The sequence below is a fragment of the Tachysurus vachellii genome, chromosome 3 (genome assembly GCF_030014155.1).
Source record: "Tachysurus vachellii isolate PV-2020 chromosome 3, HZAU_Pvac_v1, whole genome shotgun sequence".
Lineage (NCBI taxonomy): Eukaryota > Metazoa > Chordata > Actinopteri > Siluriformes > Bagridae > Tachysurus > Tachysurus vachellii.
Window position 1 is genome coordinate 15,605,864 of NC_083462.1, and position 22,390 is coordinate 15,628,253.

Consider the following 22,390-nt stretch of genomic DNA (forward strand, 5'->3'; position numbering starts at 1 on the left):
AAATAATACCATAACTTTTGGCTTACTATGTAGTCATATAATATACAATATAAAATTCTTCTTGTTTTAAATTCTCACTGAGGGCTAAAACCCTAAAGATGAAATCCTAGAACTGCCCCTGCTCTTATGCCTACCGAAAATCACTGAAATTTTACTTTTTACTTTTACTTCAAATACTTAAGTACATTAAATATCAGAAAATTACTTTTGATACTTAAGTACAGTATATATCAGATACTTTAGACTTTTACTTGAGTAATATTCTAAAAGGTAACTTTCACTTCTACCAAAGTCTTTTTCTAGTACGATACTTGTACTTTTACTCAAGTATTGCTTTCTAGTACTTTATACAACACTGATATATATATATATATATATATATATATATATATATATATATATATATATATATATATATATATATATATATAAACTCTAAAACAACAATTAAGATTTTAATAACACTGTATACATACATTAAGCACATATTTTCAAAAACATATACAGACGCACCTGTGGAATTTCTCTTCTTGCGATAGCTGCCGAGTATTGCCCGGGGAGATGTGGCTAGATTTTGTAGGCTGGGGGAAGGCAAGGAGTCATCTGGTTTAAACTCCGGCAGCTCAGCTAGGCGCTCCTCAAAATAAGTGTCTGACAACACTCTTTAGACAGACAAACAGACAGACAGACAGAGAGAGTAGAAACGTTTCCCTTCCAAAAATTATAAAGAGAAAATATACAAAAAAATAAATGATATGTGTTGCGGGTTAATTATATACACCTACACTTTCTTACCACAATCACTGGACATTTGACTGAAATTAGCTGCCAATCTGTTATAATGGATCATTACAAACACACTCATGTGCCCCATCATTGGAGAGCCAGCACTCTGTCCAACATGAAGGTGTACAATATAGTTACAGCTGAGTTACAGCCCCCCCCCCCCACCCCCACACACACGTATAATTGGTCACCGAACTTTTTATTTTGCTTGTCGACTATAACTCCACTCAGTAGTCAGCTGTTACACTTGTACCAGACACACAGGGCCTTTTTACACCCGGTCACTTCATGCGTTTTCTCTGATCCGATAGCTATCTGATTTGTTAAAACTGTTCCACTTACATTACGCCATATAAATGCGTCTATCTTTCTGCTCCCGCCCAAGATGCAAATATATTTTACCTCATTTCCGGGGTAATTGAAATGGAACACGTTTTGGTGTATATACTTAAATATACTTTTGTTTCTATATGTTTTACAAAGATTTTGTTGGACGCTTTCATCGCTCCAAAGAGCAATAAGTGCGAGTGACGTACTTCCGTTTAGGAGGAGTACGTATGTGGCTTGAACAACCACATTCATTTACACCTGTCCAGTTTCATCTGAAATGCGTCCCAGACCACCTCCTGAAGTGGTTTGAACCATCGGATTTATATCCGTCTCGAAAATGTTTCGGAGGGCATTCAGACCTGGTCTTTTTACCAATGGATAGCTATCGGATCACAGAAAACGCATGAAGTGACCAGGTGTAAAAAGCCCCACAGATATTTCCATGCCACCTCTCCACCAAACAAGTATAATCTGTTCACTTCTGCTTTTATATTAATATTATTTTATATGATTATACATGTTTAACTGTATCTGTAATAAAAGTCCACTTTGGGTCTGTGTGATCTAGATTTTTCCTTACTTGTGATTTTCTCACAATCAATAGCCTAAAAAGGTTTACGGCATGTATAAGAAGGCATAATAATATGTCCAGCTAGGCAACTGGGAACAACATTGTCTCTGTATGGTGATAGCAAGTGAGAGTTCAGCTGACAGAAGCTTGTTTTAGGAGCTCTCAGATAATATCAGTTAGTGCTTCTGCTCAAAGCATTATGTTGACCTCATTTTTATGTCAGCTGACTCATCTGTTTTTATTTGGAAGATAAAGACTTTTGGCACATTGTTCAGTGATAATAATGCTAGTTTACGCCAATGTTAAGTTGCGGTGTCCCTAGTCATAATGCGTAATGACTAGAATGTTGTTGGCTACTCTGCCACTCACTTGTCCACAGAGCCAGTGGTGCTTTTGAGTGGTGGAGGGCGGCATTTGTTCTTCTTCAGTGCTGGAGTGTCACTTTGCATCGGTGGAGGAGGCAGGTCCAAACCAAACACCTCTTTTTGTCCAGCCTGACAAGAAAAAAAGGACAAATGTAAAAAAATGACCAAACATGTAAGTGCAGTATGACATATAGACATATATCATTCAAACCTGAATACCTCAATAAAGTATTTATTACATTTTTTAAAAAAAAGAAAAACCCTGAGATACAGTTTACAGTGTAGAACACATTCAGAAATACATACAAACTAAAAGAAGCCTACAAACTTATATGGACTCATATATCATGTTAAGTGTATTTGCTGCTTGCCTCTCTGCCATGTTCCTCCTTGTTGTTAGTTAACGGACTTTTTGGCGCTCCCTCTATTCCCCTGTCCCTCACTGCTTTCTCTACCCAAGTAGACCTCATTCCTCCACCATCTCTCTCACTGTCATGCTCAACTCGGTTTGCCTTCTTTCCCTCTTGGTTTTCCCCTTCTTGTCTTGACAGAGGATGTTCAACTTGAACTTTGATCTTCTGAGGGCTCAGGGGCAGTTCAGGGGACGCTGACCTACTTCCTTTGAATGTGCAAAAATAATCAGGTAACAGGCCTGAATCAATACATTAAATATGAATCAATACATTAACAGTAGTCCATAAAACACTAATTTATGGTACAATATTAATCAAAAAACTACACTTGTTATATATAAATTATTCTATCAACCATTAAGGATTTTTGTGGTATTGATCGATTGTATTTTTGTATCACTTGTGCCAATTCAAAACGCCCGATTTGACCCAAGCAGACTTTAATAGACCTGCCAACCATAGTGCATGCAACCATCTGCATCTTGTGGCAGAACTTCTCAACAAGGCTGACAAGATTGTTTGGATGTTATTAGTGAACAGTTCTGAAATCTTTGGGCAGCTGCTATATTTAACTGATTAATGAATACAGTTAACTGATGTTAAATAAAAACAGGCACTGACCAATTTTATTTCACATAAACAAACCCAAAACAATCTTTATTTACATATTTCTTTCCATATATTTACAGAAACTGATGGCACAGCATCACAGGACATTACTAATCGTGTGAGAATGGAGAAATGCGAGGTCTATGTCAAAATAGTTCATCTACAGTTTTTACGGGGACTACACATTTTTTCATTATATTTTTTGTGTTTTAAATCATAGCAGAGAACTCTGCTTTTAAGGAACACAGACTTCCTTAAAAATGTGCAGGCATGTCCGCTTCCCCAGAAGGTGAGAGTTGGAGAAAACATTGGTTTATGTTATCTGCCATAGCAGACATTGCTAATCAAATTTATGTGGATTTGCAATGAATATGGATTTTTTTTAAAGAATTAAAGCCAGAGCCATTTCAATTTTTAAAGCTTTGAAAGCATGCCAGAAAGTGCCAACTTCAATATCCGGTGCTGTCTAAGTGTACGCCATTGTGTGAATGTGCCTAATGTTTACCTGAATGCAGGTGTGGGGTTGGACTAGCAAGCAGTCCTAATTCTTCCATCTGATTTGAGGTGTTTGACAACACTGCTTCTTTGTGTGTATCTGCTTCTGGCCTTTTAAGACTTTCCATCTTCAACAAGACTTGTGACGGTGCATCTGTGAAGGTCTGAGAATGCAAGTTCACATTCGATGCTATAGATGTGTTCATATGAGGTGATGAGGGGGATGTCAAAACTGACAGAGGACTAGTCACATTTTGAGATGTAGTTGTCATGGAAACCATTCCTGTTGCAAGGGTGACACTTGGGCCAGGGTACAGAGCAGTCACTACCTGTCGACTAGTCTCTGAGGCTGTGGACTGGGGCAAACAGCTGGGGGATGGAACCTGAGCCAGGAGTGGAGGCTGGCCTGAGAGACACATTCAGTAATGAGGATTCATTCACATGTCTGTCAATAAGTTTGACCATTTTTCATTAATTAATAACATTCTAGGGCAAAACCAAAACAACAGGCCAAAGTTATTATTTAAACAAAAGTGTTGCTTATTTTTAGACCCACTTCATCTTACTGCATCTTGTAATACAGTCTGTCTACCATTTATAGGAAGCTAATAATAGATACTGAGTATGCAAATGTTACATGCTACAAAGAATCAGTAAAGACAGTTAATACGTACAATATCAAGATGCTACTGTAACCTGTGAAGATAAGTTGAACATGCACACAAGCCTACTTCATTAGGCTCTACATTCCACTCACCTGCCACTATTGGATGCACCAGTGTAGGTCCAGCGGGCGCAATGGCAGTGAAACCCAGTGTGGCCATAGCAGATGGCAGAAATGCTTGAGTGTGAGGGGGCACTGCTCGTTGTGTGGAGACTGCTGTTGTGGACCCCAGTGACAAAGGGGTAGGGACACTAGTGGTTGATTGAACATATGTAATCCTAAAATAATCAAATACAAGACTGATCAAATAAAAGATAATAACACAGAAATAATAAATAGCAGAACATTTATATACTATATTATTTAAACTACAGTACTATTATCACATTATCCATCCATGGCATAATTAATTTTTTTATATGTACTTTAAATCCAAATATAAATATAGAACAAATATGAGATATGAGAATAGTAGAATTGAAAAGATATCACTGGAACCTTGACTTCATTGGTGGGGCAATTCTTGCATATTCACAGGGAGTTGACACACATTTATATGGTCAATCTGTCCAACTGTTTCATATATAGACTATATGGATTTAGCAGAGATGGTGAGTTTACCTTGTAGCAGATGGAGTCAATAGCACTGTCTGAGGAGATGTGCCACCTGAGGCCATGACAGTTGCTGTTGCCATAGAGACTGGGAAGGATGCAGCAGGATGTACCGTTCTTGCAGGCTGGACATTAGTTTGGACCATTGGCATTGGGGCAATCTGAATAAGCTGCAATAAATTAACACAACTTGCTTTAATTATGTTAAATATCCTTGAAATTTGTGTGGTTGTGCGTCCTGACCTACCTTACTTCCAGGTTGCACCCCATTTTGAACAGGAAGTGGCTGAGCAACTAGGGAAATAGGTTGTGAAGGTGTAGATCCTGGCCTTACTGTCGTCATGGGAACCAGCATCTTGTTTTGTAAGACTGGAGACCGTGCTACAAGAGAAGAAGAAAGGGAGAGAAAGAGTGTAGGGAAATGAAAAGATTTGTACAAAAGGAATAGACTAATTGGAGACTAAATGCTTTGTTCAACTTGCTCAGATTATTATTTGCTCAGATAATAATTATTAATATATTATCAGTTATTATTATGCCTATTTTTTAATCTTTTGTATTTCTGAAGACTAATGCTGAAATATTTTCACAATACAGCTTTTAAAGATTTGTAATTATTGAGGATTTGTTTCATTCAGTGTAATTATCCAAATAAAAATGATTGTGAAACATGATATGAGTGAGACTGGTCAATAAAAATTTCCTTGAATGCTATTTTGATATTCAGGAATACAAAGTCAATCTCTCCATCTCACCTCTTCCTCCTGGGATGACTCCTCCCACTGCTGGCACTGAGGCGTATCTCATCCCTGTCCCAGCCCCTGCATGCAATCCATTAGACAATGATAAGTGTGTTGGTAGGGCAGTGGGCAGGGCAAGAACACCGGCTGACTGGTTGGTCTGCTGCGTAGAGGGGCTGTTTAGGGGAACTGTTGCTGGTAGTGTAGGAAGAATGTACTGCACCTGGGTGACTTGTTTGCCATTGGTTGGAGGGGTGAGAGAAGCTGCTGGGAGGAACTGAGGCTGAAGCAAAGGGAGGGGCAAGGCACTGTTGTTAGGTGCTCCATTACTGGTGGTGGATCCTGGCAAGGGCTGAGGTGGGGTTATGAGCTGAACAGTGGATGGGTTTGGGAATGATCCTCCAAGAACTAAACCTGTGACTAAACCTCCTTGCCCAACAGGTTTGGGAGAGGCTGCAGAAAAGTACCCACCTCCAGGATTAGCCCCACTTCCTGCTGCTCCTCCCCCACCAACCAGAAGCTTAGGCTTCCCATCAGGGGATGGAGCCCCAAGAGACATGCCCCCTTCAGCAGGTTTGCTGGATATTGCAATGGGTGCACTGGTTACAGGTCTAACCACATTTGTAACTACCGTGGGGGCTGTTCGGACTGTCCCTGGACCCTGTAATTCTTTTGGTTCAGATAAGAGAGTGCCATTTAGGGTAAAACATTTAGGGACCTGCCCTGATCCTCCTTCTCCCATTTCACCGTCTTCTCCCTTTCCTTCTTTTATTCCTACACACAGTTCTCCAGCCTCTGTCTCCTGCTTTATCTTACTTTCTGCACTCTTCCCCTTGTCTTCTGTCTCTTTGTTTGCTGATTCACCTCCAGAAGAGGAGAGCAAGAGGGGGTGAACCAATCGCTAGAAACGAGGTGCCAAAGAAGGAAAGAACAAAAAATGACAGGGTATTAACAAATATTCACTTGCTTTCCTATGATTTTGAAATCGTGAAAGTGTGTAAGCTGAAGCTATAAGTTGCATATCATAAACTGCAGGCCTCTGAAAAACAACCACAGTAATGTACAGTAAAGAAAACAGAAATTCAAGCTAGGTACAAAACTTGAATGTAAATGTCCTGTAAGAATTTACCTTGCCATCTGTTTCATCTGCAGGGTCATTCTCTTCATCACTGTCCGTCACTCTCTCTTTGCACTTCAGGTCTATTGAACCCTCTGGAAATGAATCACCTGTAAGTGAGACATGAAGAAATATGAGACACTGAAAAATGCATGATGCAGTATTAGCTTGCATTTTGACACTAGAAAATACACTGCTCACAAAATTATGGAAACAATTATATATCAAAGTAAAGCACCAAGTCAAGTAAACTTTAGATATAGCAATCTATCCATTAGAAGCATAACTGATTGTGAATCAGTTTAGTGCAAATGAAAGTGACAACAGATGCACTGGAGATGGAACAGCAAGATGACCATCAAAAAGGTTTGGTAGGTGGGAGGCCATGTTTGTCTATAGTTTTGTTATATTAGGGTTCTTGTCACTTGCAGCATGAGGTAGTACCTGCAACCCAATCAGGTTGCACAGGTAGTCCAGCTAAGGCACACCAACAGGATGGCACACCCACATGTGCCATCGCATGTTTGGTGTCTCCCAGGTTCAAGAGCATGCAAGAGATAACGGGAGAGGGTCTTATATATGAGGAGAACTGGACAGTGCCATATTAGGGCAACATCCCAATAGTAGGACTGTTATCTGCTCCTTTGCACAAGGAAGAACAAGAGGGGCACATACCAGAGCCCTACAAAATGCAGCAGGCTACTGGTGCTCATGTTTCTTACCAAAATCAGAAACAAACTTGATGAGGGTGACATTGATGGCCCGACATCCTCTAGTGGGACCTGTGTTCACAGCCCAGCACAGTACAGCTCGAGTGGCAGAAAACACTAGAATTGGCAGGTCTGCTATTGGTACCTCATTTTCTTCATGGATGAGAGCAGGTTCACAGTGAGCACATATGACAGATGTGAAAGAGCTGCATGCAACATTGTCCGCCATGACAGGTTTGACACTGGTTCAGTGATGGTCAGGAAAGGACTATCCTTGGAGGGATAATTACACACTGTACATAAGTAAAGGTTTTCACTTTGTGTTCTCAACATATTCATCGAGATCCAGTGTGTGATTTAAGTGTGTGCCCTTAATCTTTTTGAGCAGTGCAGTATATAAGCATATAGAAGTCTGTGATTATAACAGTTTTTATTAACAATGCCAGACTGATCTTCCAATTTCTCCTGCATGTGAGTCACTGCATCATCTGTGTTTCTCTCTCCTTCTCTCTCTTTGGTAAGTTACACATGATACTCCTGAGATGATCCTGAATCTTTCTGCTCTCCCGGCCTGCCTGAGCCATGCTGATGCCCTACTTCTGGTTGGAGTTCTCCTTACCTGAAAACCACTCACTGCTGCTGAGAATGGCCCCACATGGATAGCAGAAGATAAATGAACTTACTGCCAAGGCACCACTTAGAAACCATGAAGATGGCTTAGGACTAACCCTAACCCTAACCCTAACCCATGATGGTTTTGCAGTCATTTACTGAACAGTTGATAACTAAAATTATAATGAATTCAGAAATAACATTATGCTTATAATCATAAGTTGTCGTGGGCAGATGAACTGAATTGCAAGCCTTGATACAACACAGCCATAAGAAGCTGTTACGGTCACAGAATTAGGTACTAAAGAAGCCATTACTTACCTATGACATCATCATCTCCTTCTTCCTCACAGATGACCATTGGCTCTTCATCACTAGTTACATCATCACTAGTCCCACACTGTGAGCTAGGAGGGGGGCGAGTCTTAAATGAACGTGCACCATTCTGACAAAGCAGAGAGTGAGAAAGAAATAAGGTTGGTATTATTAAGGCATTATGCTGTTTATGTGTATGCACATTTCTTAAACATTACCTTTACTAGATCCTTTTCTTCCTCTCTTCTCTCTGGACTATGAACTGCACTCTGGGACAAAGCGCGATGCCGTGTTACCTGGCCCCCTGCTGGTCCTCCCCAGTGCTCAGGTTCTGTAGACAGGCAGCTAGGCCCTGCTGCTTTGTTCTCCCCCCGGTGAGAAATAGACTGTGTCTCTAGATGGAGTGGAATCAGTACAGATATATATATATAATAAGCTCTTGTGTAAAGACACACACACACATCAAAATTTCTTGCCATTGTCAGATATTGAGCTTTTTCCCCTCAGCTAGTTAAAAAATGGCAGTCATTTAAAACAGTTTGATGTAATTTCTTGTCCATCATGTGAAAGTGGGCACAGTCGATTCTTATCACAGCTGTATGTATGAGCCTTTTCAATACCCAGAGTAACAGACCTGTGCTTTCAGAAGCACTACGTTCTCGTGTTTCTTTAGCCCCCGGAGTGCCTCTGCCCTCAGACAAAGACTTCCTCCTGTCCTTATTACACCACTTCCAGTCAGGGTGAGCCCGGAAATGAGCCTCCTTAACCTGAAACATAGACAGATTGATAGACAGGCGGACCAAAAAACCTGAAAGACAAACAAATCACCGAAAATGCAATAATACCTGGAAGGCAAGGTCATGGTACTTCTGCTTCTCCTTGGCACCTAGAGCATACCACCACTCACCCAGGATCTTACTGACTGTGCGATTATCCTGGTTCGGGTGCCTCTGGTGCACCAGAGCACGGTGCCGCTTGCTGAAGATCATGAACGCATTCATTGGCCGTCGTATGTGGTCCTTCTCTCTCTGTGGAAATGGATAGAAAGAAGGTACAGAAAAGGAACGTATTTATAAACTAAAAGAAACACGTAAATTAATTTCCAAAAAATCACCAGCTAAAGATGGCCACATGTTGAGGATTTATATAATTATCGTTTTGTAAATGTAAACAGGGATGTAACAATCATACTTTATCAATTTCAGTTTGATTTAAGAGGTCTAAGACTGATACAGTAATGGCATTTAATCAGTAACCCAACAGTCATGTCCACTGTTCACTGGAAGATCAAACATACAGTGGATCAAACCAGAAAGTATCTCAAATCTGACAGTAATCCAGTATTTCTGACAAGTTATAATACGTCAATATCAGACTGGTACATCCCTAAGAAGTACATCTACATTTCTATTTGCAGAGTATATCACCTTTTTGTCACTGTCTTTGGGCAGAGCGCTGAGGGATTGGGTACGTCTCTTTCCTGGACCAGTCAATAGTGCAGGATCTTGGATTCCAACTGAGTAAAAGCTAATTAACCAAATAAAAATGGACATTTCTGCCTTCCCGCTTGTGATTGTTTATGAATTGCTAAACATGCATCATGAGTTTAGTTAAAGTAACAAACATTTTCACAGTAGTGAATTCTCAAATCACAATGTTACAGACAGGCCTGTAATATTAATATGTCGAACACAGATATTTACAGATCATCAGCATCACTCTCTGTCTCACTATCTCCTCCTCTCTCTGCTGGAGGATCACCTACAGAAGGTGGCAGGCAAGAGGGTGATGCTCTTTCAGCAACAGACTGGTCATCAGTCATGAGAGCTACTCCACACTGTGGCTCTAAGAGGTGGCAGAAAACAGTGACAGAAACATTCATCATTTGTAGTAAAAGATTACATGTCAGTCTGTATGCTGTGGGGTGCCACTATGAATCTGTATCACAGCATCTAAAAGTAAAACCTGTGTGTTATAAAGAGCAATCTAAACTCTGAAACTGAATTTAATGCTGAAGGATGTATAGCTGAATGTGTAAAAATAAAGTGCATATATATATTTCACAGAAACATGTTTATGTTGTAACTAACCCTAACCCTAACCCGAGGTTGCGAAGCAAGTTTGGTTGCATTAACAAAGGCACTCACTTTCTGGTAACCTAGCAACTTGGGGAGTAACACTCTAACAGCCAATCATGTAACAGTATTAACTTTGGTTGCGCCATATCGTTGTCTCGTGCTGGTGCTGGATTCCTCTTCGGTAACCGGCGACTGATAAGCAGAAAATGAGCCGCAGCGAGCGAGGAAATTGTAAATAAAAGAGGAAAAGTCAGCTCGCCAGTATGGCAGTTTTTTTGATATTATAACTAAGGCTGTATCGACTCCTCGAGTAACTCGATTACAAAAATTGTTCGAGGCAAATTCCTCTGCCTCGAAGCCTCTTTTAATTAATTTTAATGCTCACTTCACGTTCATGTGCAATTATTTTGTGTTTGTGAGTGTGTGCGCGTGTGTGTGACAACACGCTTACGTAAAAGCGGAACGAGACGCGAGGACTTAGCGGTCTTTTGAGTTGAGGGCACGTGCGGGCTGCAAAATGGAAGGGCACGATAACAATGGCAATGAGCAAAGAGAAGAAACAAACAGGAGAAAACAACAGAAAATGTCCAAGTTTTGGGACACAATCAGAGTGTCTGTTTTCAGCAGCAGCAAACATTTCTTCCAAGCGCAGGGCAAGCCTCAGTTCTGAGCATGTTGTTACCTTTTTTCTTTGCAATCACATGCTCATTTAAAGACCTTTAATGCCCACACGTTGAGAGAGAGAGACTTTTATATTCTGATCAATTATATATATATATATATATATATATATATATATATATATATATATATATATATATATATATATATATATATTTAAAGCACTCGGTGTGAAACCATGCATGGCCTCTAGGTCCAAGTTCTTGTCCATGTTTTTTGCCTCTTAAATACCACAAAGCATTCCAAATTAGACAGTAAAGGTTTGTTATGACTGAACTGTAGATTTTGAATCCTTTAGTTCTGAAAGTTAAGTTGCACGACTTAAAGGCAGTATTTTTGTATTATTACTACTATTTATTTTAATGTATGCCTTAGTTTTGATACTTATATAATTATTTTTTTTGTTTTTGCATCTCAGAAAAGGGTTCATTTAAAGCCCAGAATGTGCAGCACTTAAATGTACTTAATTCTTCTGTCAACTTTGTCATTGTTCACAGTACAAGTACAGACAGAGAAACAATGGGTAATATCTAAATGTTTATTTTTGATAGAAAATATTGTTGTATGCATTGCATACTATGCATTTAAAAAATAAAAGTTCATTTTTCTAAAAAGGAAACCAATTAGTTACTTTTTCATATTTCTGCAGGTTTTATATTTCAAACAATGTTACTGTACTGTATCAGGTTTGTTTTTTATATTACAGATGTATCTCAGTCTACCTCAGTTTTATTTATATTTATATTAAGTTCTGTCATACCCTGACATTTGTGCTTTTTTCAGTTGCTTATAAAGACATAAATGGCTAAACTGAGGGGATTACAATAAGAGGACGGTTTAGCTTAAAATAAAAATATTTAAATGTAATATATTTTTCTCCTGGTCCTTATTTTAAATGGTCCATAAAAAAGTTCAATAATTATCGATATTGGCCGATATGACACTGATATTGTGATACAGTTTTCGGCCATATCGCCCAGCCCTAGTATACAGTAGTGTTATTTATGTCTGTATTGTCTTGAATAGTATAGTGTTATTTATGTCTGTATTGTCTTGTATAGTATAGTGTTATTAATGTCTGTATTGTCTTGTATAGTATAGTGTTATTAATGTCTGTATTGTCTTTATAGTATAATGTTATTTATGTCTGTACCTTTGAGAGTCACAAACTGCTGCTGGAACCAAACTCCTTGTGTGTGTCAACACACTTGGCCAATAAATCTGATTCTGATTCTGATAACAGGATTTCTGCACATGTACTGTAGAATATACATTATGTTTACTGGTCAGTGCTGCTTTTGTGTTTTGTCTTTGTGTAATGTCTTGTATTGTTTGTTTGCAACAATAATAATAGTCCTGACTGTCTTTTGTCCTGCACTGTCTTTTGTTCCGAACTGTCTTCTTGTCTTTTGTACTGCACTGCCTTTTGTGCTGCACTGTCTTTTGTCCCACACTGTCTTCTTGTCTTGTGTCTCACACTGTGTACACCAGGTTGTACAGATACACTTTATGTGTTTAGCACTAACTTACTTCAGTCCTTATCTCTGTGTTGTTCTATGTAGCTCCATAGACCTGGAGGAACGATGTCTCATGTCACTGTGTACTGTGGCAGATATACTGTATATAGATGAAATGACTATAAAAGCTTCTTGACTTGATTTGATAACATGTAAAAACATAATCATAATAATGTAATTATTGACCCTAGTTCCTCAACTGAAACTAAACAGTCCAATTAGCGACAAAACCAGTATGGTCCCTATTGTGCTGTGTGCCTTCAGTGAGTATCTCGAATATATCAGGGTCCCTTGTAACACATGCTCTGCTGCTTTTCCAACATAGCAATGGGGGGTGGGGGTGGTGGGGTGCATTGGTGTGTGTGAGAGGCCAAAATGTGTAAGAAGCTGAAGAGCATACAGTATTGTGAGACCTGAACACTCTGAGCAATCCCTTTTTTTAAGAGTTTTTTGAGTGTCACTAAACGCAAATGAGCTACGGCATTAATGTCTTTTACATTTTAGGAGTAGCTGGCATTCATCAAAATATGCGACTGAATATTGAAGAAATCAGCTTACAGAAATGTTTATAAATCTGGCAGAAAATGTAAGCTTGCTTGTCCTGTGAAAACATTTACACACATCTTTACTCATTGAATAATAAATTAAGCCCAATGGCCTTTTAATGAAGAAAAGTTCATTTTGGGCAAATATGACATTTTGAGCGACGGTGGGCAGCATGATTTAAAATGTGAACATGCTGATTTGACTCACATGTTTCTCTGTGCTATGGTACCACAGGATTACTATTACTATCTACAGTCAGAATTCATATAAACATTTCATTTGGAATATGCAATCAGAATGAATTCACTGGCAAAAATCTTTGCATGTAAACATACTCTGTGTGGTGCTGGTTAGACTGGGGGAGTCCTGTGGTACTGTCTTTTCACTGGTCTACAGGGAAGGTGTAGAGAGGGTGTTGACAAAAAATGCAGAGAATGGAAAAAACTGCTGTAACACATGCCATCTAGTGGCTGATTGTTTAATTGCAATACCTAACTTCAAGCCTCTGAGAAACTGCTATTTACTTGAGGAACATTCTAAATAAACTAATTAACCAGCCAAAATCATCACCTTCAGCCTAACATGAATACTAACATTGTAATCTCTAGCCCTCATCCAAATAATTCTTACTTCAAATGTTAATCTTAACTTTGTATAACTTTGTTATTGATTATATTAAATAAAGGGAGAAAATTTTGGTACCATGAATCTTCAATAGGAATATATTTCTTCCAAGCTTTTATTTCTAGCATTGCTGCCGCCTACTATGCACAACATGCCGCAGTGTGTGTGTGTGTGTGTGAGTGAGAGAGAGAGAGAGAGAGAGAGAGAGAGAGAGAGAAAGAGAGAAAGAGAGAGAGAGAGAGAGAGAGAGAGAGAGAGAGAGAGAGAGAGAGAGAGAGAGAGAGGGCACTAGGGGGGTTCTTTGACTGCTTTTGCCTACAAATTATCAGGATGTTATTTTAAAAAGTGAATCTATATATCTGAATTAATACAAAACATGTAATGCTGTTCAGATGTAGATTATTAACACACAAAGTTTCAAACGTTGAATTACACACTCTAAAGCATGAAATTCACATTCAGTTAGAAATTCAAGTTCAGGTGGCTCAGATTTTTTAAATTTAATTTCACATTTAGAATGTCATGATTCAGTCCAACATTTTTTGCTTACCTTTGCTTTGTATTTGACCATCAGGATGGTTGGATGAATTTGACTGGCTGGTCTCCAGAAATGGAACCAGTGAATGCCAGGGAAACACTTGAACTGAGCGAGGCTCCACATTAGTCCAGACTATCGAAAGACAGAGAATCCAATAAGAATGTGTGATACATATAAACCCACTTTTACCCATTTCAGAAACAACAGATTTACATCAGATCTACATTGTCACACAGAGACCCGTTATCGCAACCAACAGTGTCATGGTCTATAGTGTCACGGCTATAACAAGATTTTGCAACACTATGCCATACCCTGTAGACAGCACTTGATTGGGGCCAATTTCATCTTACAATAGGATAATGACCCAAAACACCAACCAAATGATGCCAGCATTATTTAAAGAATAAGCAGTCAGCTGGAATTCTGACTGTAATATAGTGGCCAGCACAGTCTCTGGGTCTGAACCCTATCAATCTGTTGTGGAAACAGCTTGACCATACTGAGGAGTAGTGCATCAAGCCAGTCCACCTTGTGGGAGATGCCTAAGGACCCATTTGGTGAAATCTCCTCAGATTACCTTGAAAAACTGATAGTTAGAATGGCAAAGGTCTGCCAGGCTGTAATTGGTGCAATAGGTGGCTTTTTTGATGAAAGCAAAGTTTAAAGAACATATTGATCATTGCAATTAAAATCATTATTTCTAACTCTGACTACATGCATGTCCTGTTCATTTGCTATATTTCCTAATCTAACTAATTAGGAATTAATCTAAAAACATCTGCAAAAATGCATTTCATCTGGGGTGTTCCTGGTATGCAGGGGTTTGTACCTACAAAAAGTGGTCCAAAAAGGACAACCAGTGAACCATCAACAGGATCATGATTCACATAGGTAATGATGACTAGCCGGGCTGTGTCCGATCACAGAAAAACATTTCTGAAAATGTTATTGCTGGCTATGATAGAAATATGGCAGAACATAAAGTGCATCGCAGCTTGCTTTGTTTTTTTCTGTGGCTTCCCTAATCCTTCTTTTCATTTGTCATCAACAATTTACATACCTAATAGAAGATGAATATGCACTGATATATTTTATTTTATATAAACAAACACAAAACATTTCATTCACCAAGTCTTTAGTCTCTAGCATACGTCGATGTTAAACTGTGTACCTACTATGCAAAATATGTCAACTTTGGCAGGTCTGTTGATGAAATATATTCATAATGTTATACTTTTTTCATCAAATGTTATGAGTTTGTAAGAATTTGTTTAAATCCACCGTAATGCAGTAGTTACAGCACATTTCTCTAAATCCCACGAGCTGCTACACTACACACGTCACCCAAAATACAGCAGAACTTCTAGGCAGATTAATTAGCATTCATGCATGACAAATTTTCTTTTCAGAATAAAGAACAGGTAAGTTTTTAAAAACACAGATGAGACAAACAAAATGAAGCACAGTAAAAATCTGTGATGTAACTGCAATATAAAAATATTATACTCCCTACATAATATTAGATTGTTACAATATGAATTGAATCTAGTTCTAGTCAGGGTTGATGTCAAAAGTATGTGTGAATCAGAGAAAATGATGGCATCTTAACATTTTCTTTGTGTTTGTCGGATAAATACAAGCATTTGAGTTTTTACTCTCTTATGACATAATAGGTAAGGGAGAACTCCTGAAAATATGGACATTACTCCAGATTGGCAAAAAGCAGGCTCTGGCCATGGAACCTTCAGAGAATGAACAGAAAATATAACACTAGTAGTTTGTATATATTAAAATATGCCAAAATAAAAGTCTTTTTATCCCTAATAAAAAAGATGATGAGCCAAACAACACATGAACCTGGAATCTCTCCCAAGATTAATAGACTTTACACAACTGTTTTTGTGATTTTCTTGTCTTTATTAGACTAGCAGTTCTGAACCAGTAAATTGTAAACCATTTTAAATGGTGAGACTTGCAAAAAGATGAAAAACTGTTTATCATACTGTGCGCCATTAAAAACACTATCAGAAGAGGACATGGACTACACAGACCCCTTCCACCACCACAAAGAATTTATAACCTTTTCTACAGTCTTACCTGTGCCAGGTCGCCCCATTATAATGTCTTTGCGAGGGGCAGGATGCGGAGATTCTGCTGGTAGAATGAGTGGCAGTAGCGCAGTGGGACTCGGATGGCAGGCCATGGGTTGTGGTATAATCCCTCCTTGTACATCTGTATGATCACCTGACTTCTTGTCTTGGTCTCTCCTTCCAGAGCCTGAACTGGCAGGATCAGTGGCTATACTGGAAGAAGAAACACAGCTGGGGCTCTGGCTTGAGTAGGTTTGATGACCAGCTGACACAGTAGTTAGTGACTGGTCAGAGGTTACCAGCACCAAGGTGGAGGCAGAGTTCCGGAGCAGTACTGTACCATTTGTGGCAGCTCTGTTAATAGGAATAGGAGCCTGGAGACCCACAGCCAGATGAGGTGGTTGACTATGCTCCCTGGTGCGGGAGCTTGTTCTTCTGCTCAAGGGACCATCACTGAATTTTGCCAGTGGCACATCAGGATTGCGGACGATAACGGGGGAATCACGCAGGGGAACAATGCGGCGTGAGCTGGGGTCCTGGGGTAGTGGTGATGGTGGTGTAGGAGAAACCAACATTGGTGGTGGGGTGGATGCAGCAGAAGATGAGGGACGACTGGTTGTGCTCCTTGGTCGAGTAAAAGAAAGAGAAGAGGGTGTGTTTGACTGGCTTTGAGGTGATACTGCTCTGAAGGCTGCAGGATTGAGACCCAACTGTAAGTCACTTAGTTGGGGATCAGACTTAACATAATCAGGTGCAATCGGAAGTGGGGGTGGAGGAGCATCCAACTTACGCTTGCTGGGACTCATAGGCACTGTAAAAGTCAGGTTGGTCTGGAAAGTGGGCATAATGCCAGAGAGGTGGCGATCCTGCTCTGAACCGGGTGTACCTAACTTGGTACCACTTAGATGGCGTGGACGGCGCGGGGTGAGAGATGAAGGTGCTGTGATGGGGCTGAAATTGGCTGGGCGAAAACCAAAAAGTGGAGATGGCGAAGGAGATGGGGCAGGGGAGAATGGTGACTGATTGGACACAGGCGAGAATGACGGAGTACCTGAGCGTGAGCTGCCCAGAGACACCAACATATTTGCTGCCTCACACTCATCAAAGTCAAAGCGTGACAAATCACGTGGCAGTTCTTGTGGGAGGAGGGAAGGCAAAATTAGACGAGGACGCGAGTCTCCTCCACGACTGCTGGCTTCACTACTGTCGTGTGATGTCTCATCCCAATCAATCTCACTGCTGGTACGACCTCCTAAGCGAAGATCCGGTGTGAGCGTGCCTGTACTGCTGGCACCACTTCTGTCTCTGCCCAAACCACCTCCTGCTTCCATCTCTTTAGTGCGCATAGACAGATGACGGGAGCAGTAGCCACGTCGCTGGGACTCCTTAGAGCAGCCCTCACGGGAGCACAGTCGCCGCCACTGCTTCCCATTAAACTTTTTTCGTATTCCTGTTGGAGTGCATACCACATCCCCCTTCTTGTACTTCTGCTGAGCAGCTGTAAGAGGTGTACGCGAACGTGATGAAGAAGATGAGCTAGAACCTCCCCCTGATGTACCATGGGAGCTGGAAGTAGAGGTTTTCTCCAGAGAGCTGCGAGATGAAGAAGGAGGCAGTGGAGGCAACTGTGGGGTAGAAGAGATAACTGCAGTCCCTGCGGTTGCATCCATTCCCAACAGCACAGAGGAGGGGCCAAGGGGTAAGTGGGGTGTTAATGTTGTGCCTATGCCTCTCACCAATGACAGATGAGAGCTGAGGTAGTCAGTCTTAGAAAGAATGGGTCGATGTTGAGAGGGTACACCCAATGTTTTGGTGCCCATGGCTAAAGTGAGGCTACCCTCCCTGAGTGGAGCCATGCTGAAATGGCTTACCTCCATGTCCTCTTCTGGGGCTGGTGCTTGTAAAGAAATCCTTTCCCTTTCTCGTTCTTTTTCAGATTGCCTTTGCAACTCCCTCTCTTTCTCCAGCTCTTTTTGTCGGCTGCAGTCCCAAGATCTGTCTGGAGTTATGCTGAGTACAGAAGTGATGGCAGTGCTAACTGAACAAGATGAGGAGAGTGGTAATGAAGAAGGTTCAGGGTGTAACAGTCCAGTAACTAAGACTGGCCCTGTTACTCCATGCACCATGCTGAAATGGTGTAGCTCTGATTCCACTTCCATCTCCTCTTTATCCTCCCACTCTCTCTCTCTTCCCCCCACTCTACGACCATCCTTCCCATGGTCAGAATGTTGAGGCAGCTCAAGGTCCCATGGTGGAACAAGAAGGCGGAGACTCTGTCTTGAGACCCACACTGCTTGAGCAGTTTTGCCCCTCCAATCCTCCTCTGGTCCATTTCTATCCTTTTTTTCTGCTGGATCCTTTTGGAGCTGGACACGATAAGGGAAGGAGACAGCAGGGTGAGGGTCCACCTGGGTGATTAGGCCTTCTCTGTACCACTGTTGTGCTCCATCGCTGCCTGCACCATCACCTCCATAGGGCACACACACACGTGTTCCTGTGGGCACAGATGCATGACCTGGAGGGGGTGCATCCAATATAACATCTACCATATCAGAAGCCACTCGGAATGGGTATTTGCATAATGTTTCCTCTCCATGTAACTGCACCTCCACAATTCCATGCTCTCCGCTGACTTCTCGCACAACACCAGCACGAAAAACCCCTGATGACTCTGGCCCTCTGTCAGGTGGCCACTTGTCCCCTCTTGCTGTGCTCACTCTGGCCAGGACCCTCTGGTTCTTTAAACCCTTAGCAAGTGTTTGTGAAAGCCCAGCTGGTAAGTTTTCCAATGGAGGCTCAGGACTAACATGAGATTGGCCTCCTTGAACACTGGAGTGGGATCCAAGTTGCTGTGATGTCACCTCAAGGTCTGCTGAGTGCTCACTTGCTGTGTCTGTGGAGGAGCAACGCTGAGGACTAGATGTATTTATCTTTTCTCTCTCAGTATGCTCTTCTCCCATTCTGTTTGACTGTGGTGCCATGCTATTTTGCATGACCCCTGAGGTGTTGGCCACAGGTACCTGGTTGCTCTGATTGACTGGGTCTAAGTATTCAGCTCCAGTGGTGCTGCACTGACTAGAAGTGGAGCAGCTGTGAGGTGTACTGCTGTTACTCTGTGGGGGAGTACTGGAATTGCCATCATTGGCATGGTTTCCAGCATAGTGCTCAGAGGTATACTTTTTCTTCGGCACACGGGCCTTAAAGGTGGCTGTTTTGCGGCTGGATGGGGGATTGGGGCTGTTACTATCACTCTGTGTTCCACCTGACTTGAAGCTCAGAGAATGCTCCTTTGGCTTTCCATAATCCCCTGATGTATCCAGTATTACTTCTTTTTTCCCCTCTCTCTCTGGCGTTCTGATGGCTCGAACTAGCTCATCCTGTGATGAATCTGAATTTGAGGATATCAGTCTCTTAGGAGAGGAGGGTGAGAGCCTTGGTTTTTCCTCTGTTTCCCTCTTCTCCTCTTCTGGACTTGAATCAATCAGCCCTTTTCTCTTACTCCCTTTGGCTCGTGTGGATGGAGGTGATCGTCTGCCTTGTTTTTTAAAAGGCTTCATATTCAAAAGCTTGTACAGAATGTTTAGTCCTTAAGTTTTCTTGTACGTTTCAGTCTATCAATATCTTGCTCTTTGTTTCCCTCTTTCATTACGCCTCTTATCTTTTCTTATTCCTGCGCTATGTACTGTTTTTAAAATACAGCCCTGCAGTGGAAAACAGAAAAAAAATATATTACTTATGGATTTAACAATCGCAATACTTTTCATATTTTTTTTTAATTAAATGTTATAATTGCTTTCATTGTGATGTTTATACATATGGACATTATAATGTAACTTAATGCAACTTAGTAGCTGACTACATGCCAAAACAAAGCTGAACTGAACACCGAGAAAAGTGCTTGCCTGGACAAGTCACACACTGGTTTTTGTTTCTTGGCTGGAACAGCAGAGGCGGGGGAATTCCTTGTTGACTGGTATTTTAGTCTCTCTCTCTCTCTCTCTCTCTCTCTCTCATAACTATCTATCTATCTATCTATCTATCTATCATATACACATATATGCGTGTGTGTATGTGTGTCTATCTTCACCCTACACCCACATGTAGGGTGCCTGTGAATAATATAAAACAATGTAAAAACTCTATAGTACAAAATATGTTGTAGTACACATCACGTATAACAATGTAATTATGTGTATGAAGCAATACACCAGAACAGGATCATTGTTTCGATCTCTCGTTTTGGTCATAGTGCTCTACTGTGTACAACCTCCTAGCTCTCTCTCTCACACACACACACACACACACACACACACACACACACACACACACACAAACGTACACACACATACATACATACACACACACAAACGTACTTACCACACACACAAACGTACTTACCACACACACACACATACACACACACAAACACTTACCACACACACACACGTACACACACTTACCACACACACACGTACACACACACACACAGTAGTGTAGTGACGCAGGCCTGTCCACAACACAAGGCCGCAGCGCATTTCTACGCTCCACAAAGCCTCGTTATAATGACAAATGCGACATATAACACTATAATGTGTACAGATGCAGTGTGACACAGCAGGATTCACTGATCTGTCACCATTAAAATAAACAGAAACAGTTAAATTAGGCGGTTCCCGAGGTGTCGGTATAAAGTCGTAAGGCTAAAAACACTACGCAGTATCGCATCAACACAGACGTGTTTACTCTGAAACAGTAAAAGGACGCATAGAAAAGAGAAAAGGTTGTAGTGAATTGTACCATAGTTCAGGGACGTTATGGAATCCGCTGTATGTTGTTAAATCTACTGGATACTTTATGACTACAGTGTAGCTACAATCACACAGTTACTGTATCCGGTGTAGTGCAAATACATTGGGAGAAAAGTTTTAGGCTGCCTGTGCACCTCTACAAGCCTGTGTGTGTGTGTGTGTGTGTGTGTGTGTGTGTGTGTGTGAGAGAGAGAGAGAGAGAGAGAGAGAGAGAGTAATTGTGTCTGTGTGTGAGTGTGAGTGAGAGAGAGAGAGAGAGAGAGAGAGAGAGAGAGAGTGTGTGTGTGTGTGTGTGTGTGTGTGTGTGTGTGTGCCTGGTGAACCTACTAAAACATTGATATAACCGTTACAGAACACACTCTACACCACCGCAGTGCTGCACAATAAAGATTTGTAGCAAGCTTGTAACTCACCCTTTCAATAATAACAGTCGTTGAAATAAATATTGATTAGAAAACAAAACGGATAAAAATACAGAACCTTCGCGATTGCCGTCGCACGGGTTTAAACACAACGCTTTTCTTCCGCAAAACCAGTCCAAATGAGGGGAAAAGTCTCTAGCCGCTTACGGCTCGGGCTACACTACAGACGCAAAATGGTGAATGAAGTCCAAAGCCTTGACAACTCCCTGCTACAACCAATCAGCGCCCGTTGTAGGTTACAGTAACCAATAAGAAGACGAATAGCATTATTAAAGGAGGCGCCACCTATCAAAGTACACCGTATTGACAGAGCGTTAAATCCAATCGTGTAACGCGAAAACAAGAAACAGCTGGTCAAACCTGAACCGGCATCAACCAATGGGGATGCAGGAAATGTCTAGGAAACGAGTGGGAGGGCGAAGGCAAGCAACATAGCACGACTTTACCTCTAAGACTGAACACCATACAACACAATACTACACACAAGGGGACCCTTAACCCTAATCATTTATATACTTCATATTAGATATTAAATAGAAAGGGTCTATATACTGTTCTGAGAAACTGAGCTTTAATTATGAAACATATAAAAGTCTTTGGTCGTTATTTTAACTAAAAATCATAGTGATGCTATGTTGTGCTTTTTACTTGAAACAGGAATAAAAGGTGACTGTTTTCCGTGACTGCATCAAATGCAGTCAATAACGAAGCGGTTGTTTTTTACACTTAAGCCTCCACTTTCGA

General features: G+C 40.9%; 1 protein-coding gene across 3 annotated transcripts in view; it reads right to left on the reverse strand.

Moving 5' to 3' along the window:
* Positions 1-21,815, reverse strand: part of cica (capicua transcriptional repressor a) — a 28,999-nt gene extending 7,184 nt beyond the window's left edge. Inside the window, exons 1-18 of one of the 3 annotated variants that reach the window (XM_060865984.1) lie at positions 21,705-21,815; positions 16,424-20,117; positions 14,336-14,455; positions 10,043-10,184; positions 9,767-9,866; positions 9,185-9,367; positions 8,974-9,106; positions 8,558-8,733; positions 8,346-8,469; positions 6,715-6,812; positions 5,601-6,486; positions 5,093-5,226; positions 4,855-5,015; positions 4,327-4,511; positions 3,580-3,975; positions 2,424-2,671; positions 2,057-2,181; positions 514-662 (exon numbers count right to left, since the gene is read on the reverse strand). In XM_060865984.1, coding sequence (XP_060721967.1) covers positions 514-662; positions 2,057-2,181; positions 2,424-2,671; positions 3,580-3,975; positions 4,327-4,511; positions 4,855-5,015; positions 5,093-5,226; positions 5,601-6,486; positions 6,715-6,812; positions 8,346-8,469; positions 8,558-8,733; positions 8,974-9,106; positions 9,185-9,367; positions 9,767-9,866; positions 10,043-10,184; positions 14,336-14,455; positions 16,424-19,973 — 6,910 coding nt within the window. In that variant the 5' untranslated portion in view covers positions 19,974-20,117; positions 21,705-21,815. Of the gene's footprint in view, positions 1-513; positions 663-2,056; positions 2,182-2,423; positions 2,672-3,579; positions 3,976-4,326; positions 4,512-4,854; positions 5,016-5,092; positions 5,227-5,600; positions 6,487-6,714; positions 6,813-8,345; positions 8,470-8,557; positions 8,734-8,973; positions 9,107-9,184; positions 9,368-9,766; positions 9,867-10,042; positions 10,185-14,335; positions 14,456-16,423; positions 20,118-21,637 lie in introns of all 3 variants that reach the window. The other 2 variants (XM_060865985.1, XM_060865983.1) reach the window with 2 other exon arrangements.
* Positions 21,816-22,390: the final 575 nt, after the last annotated feature.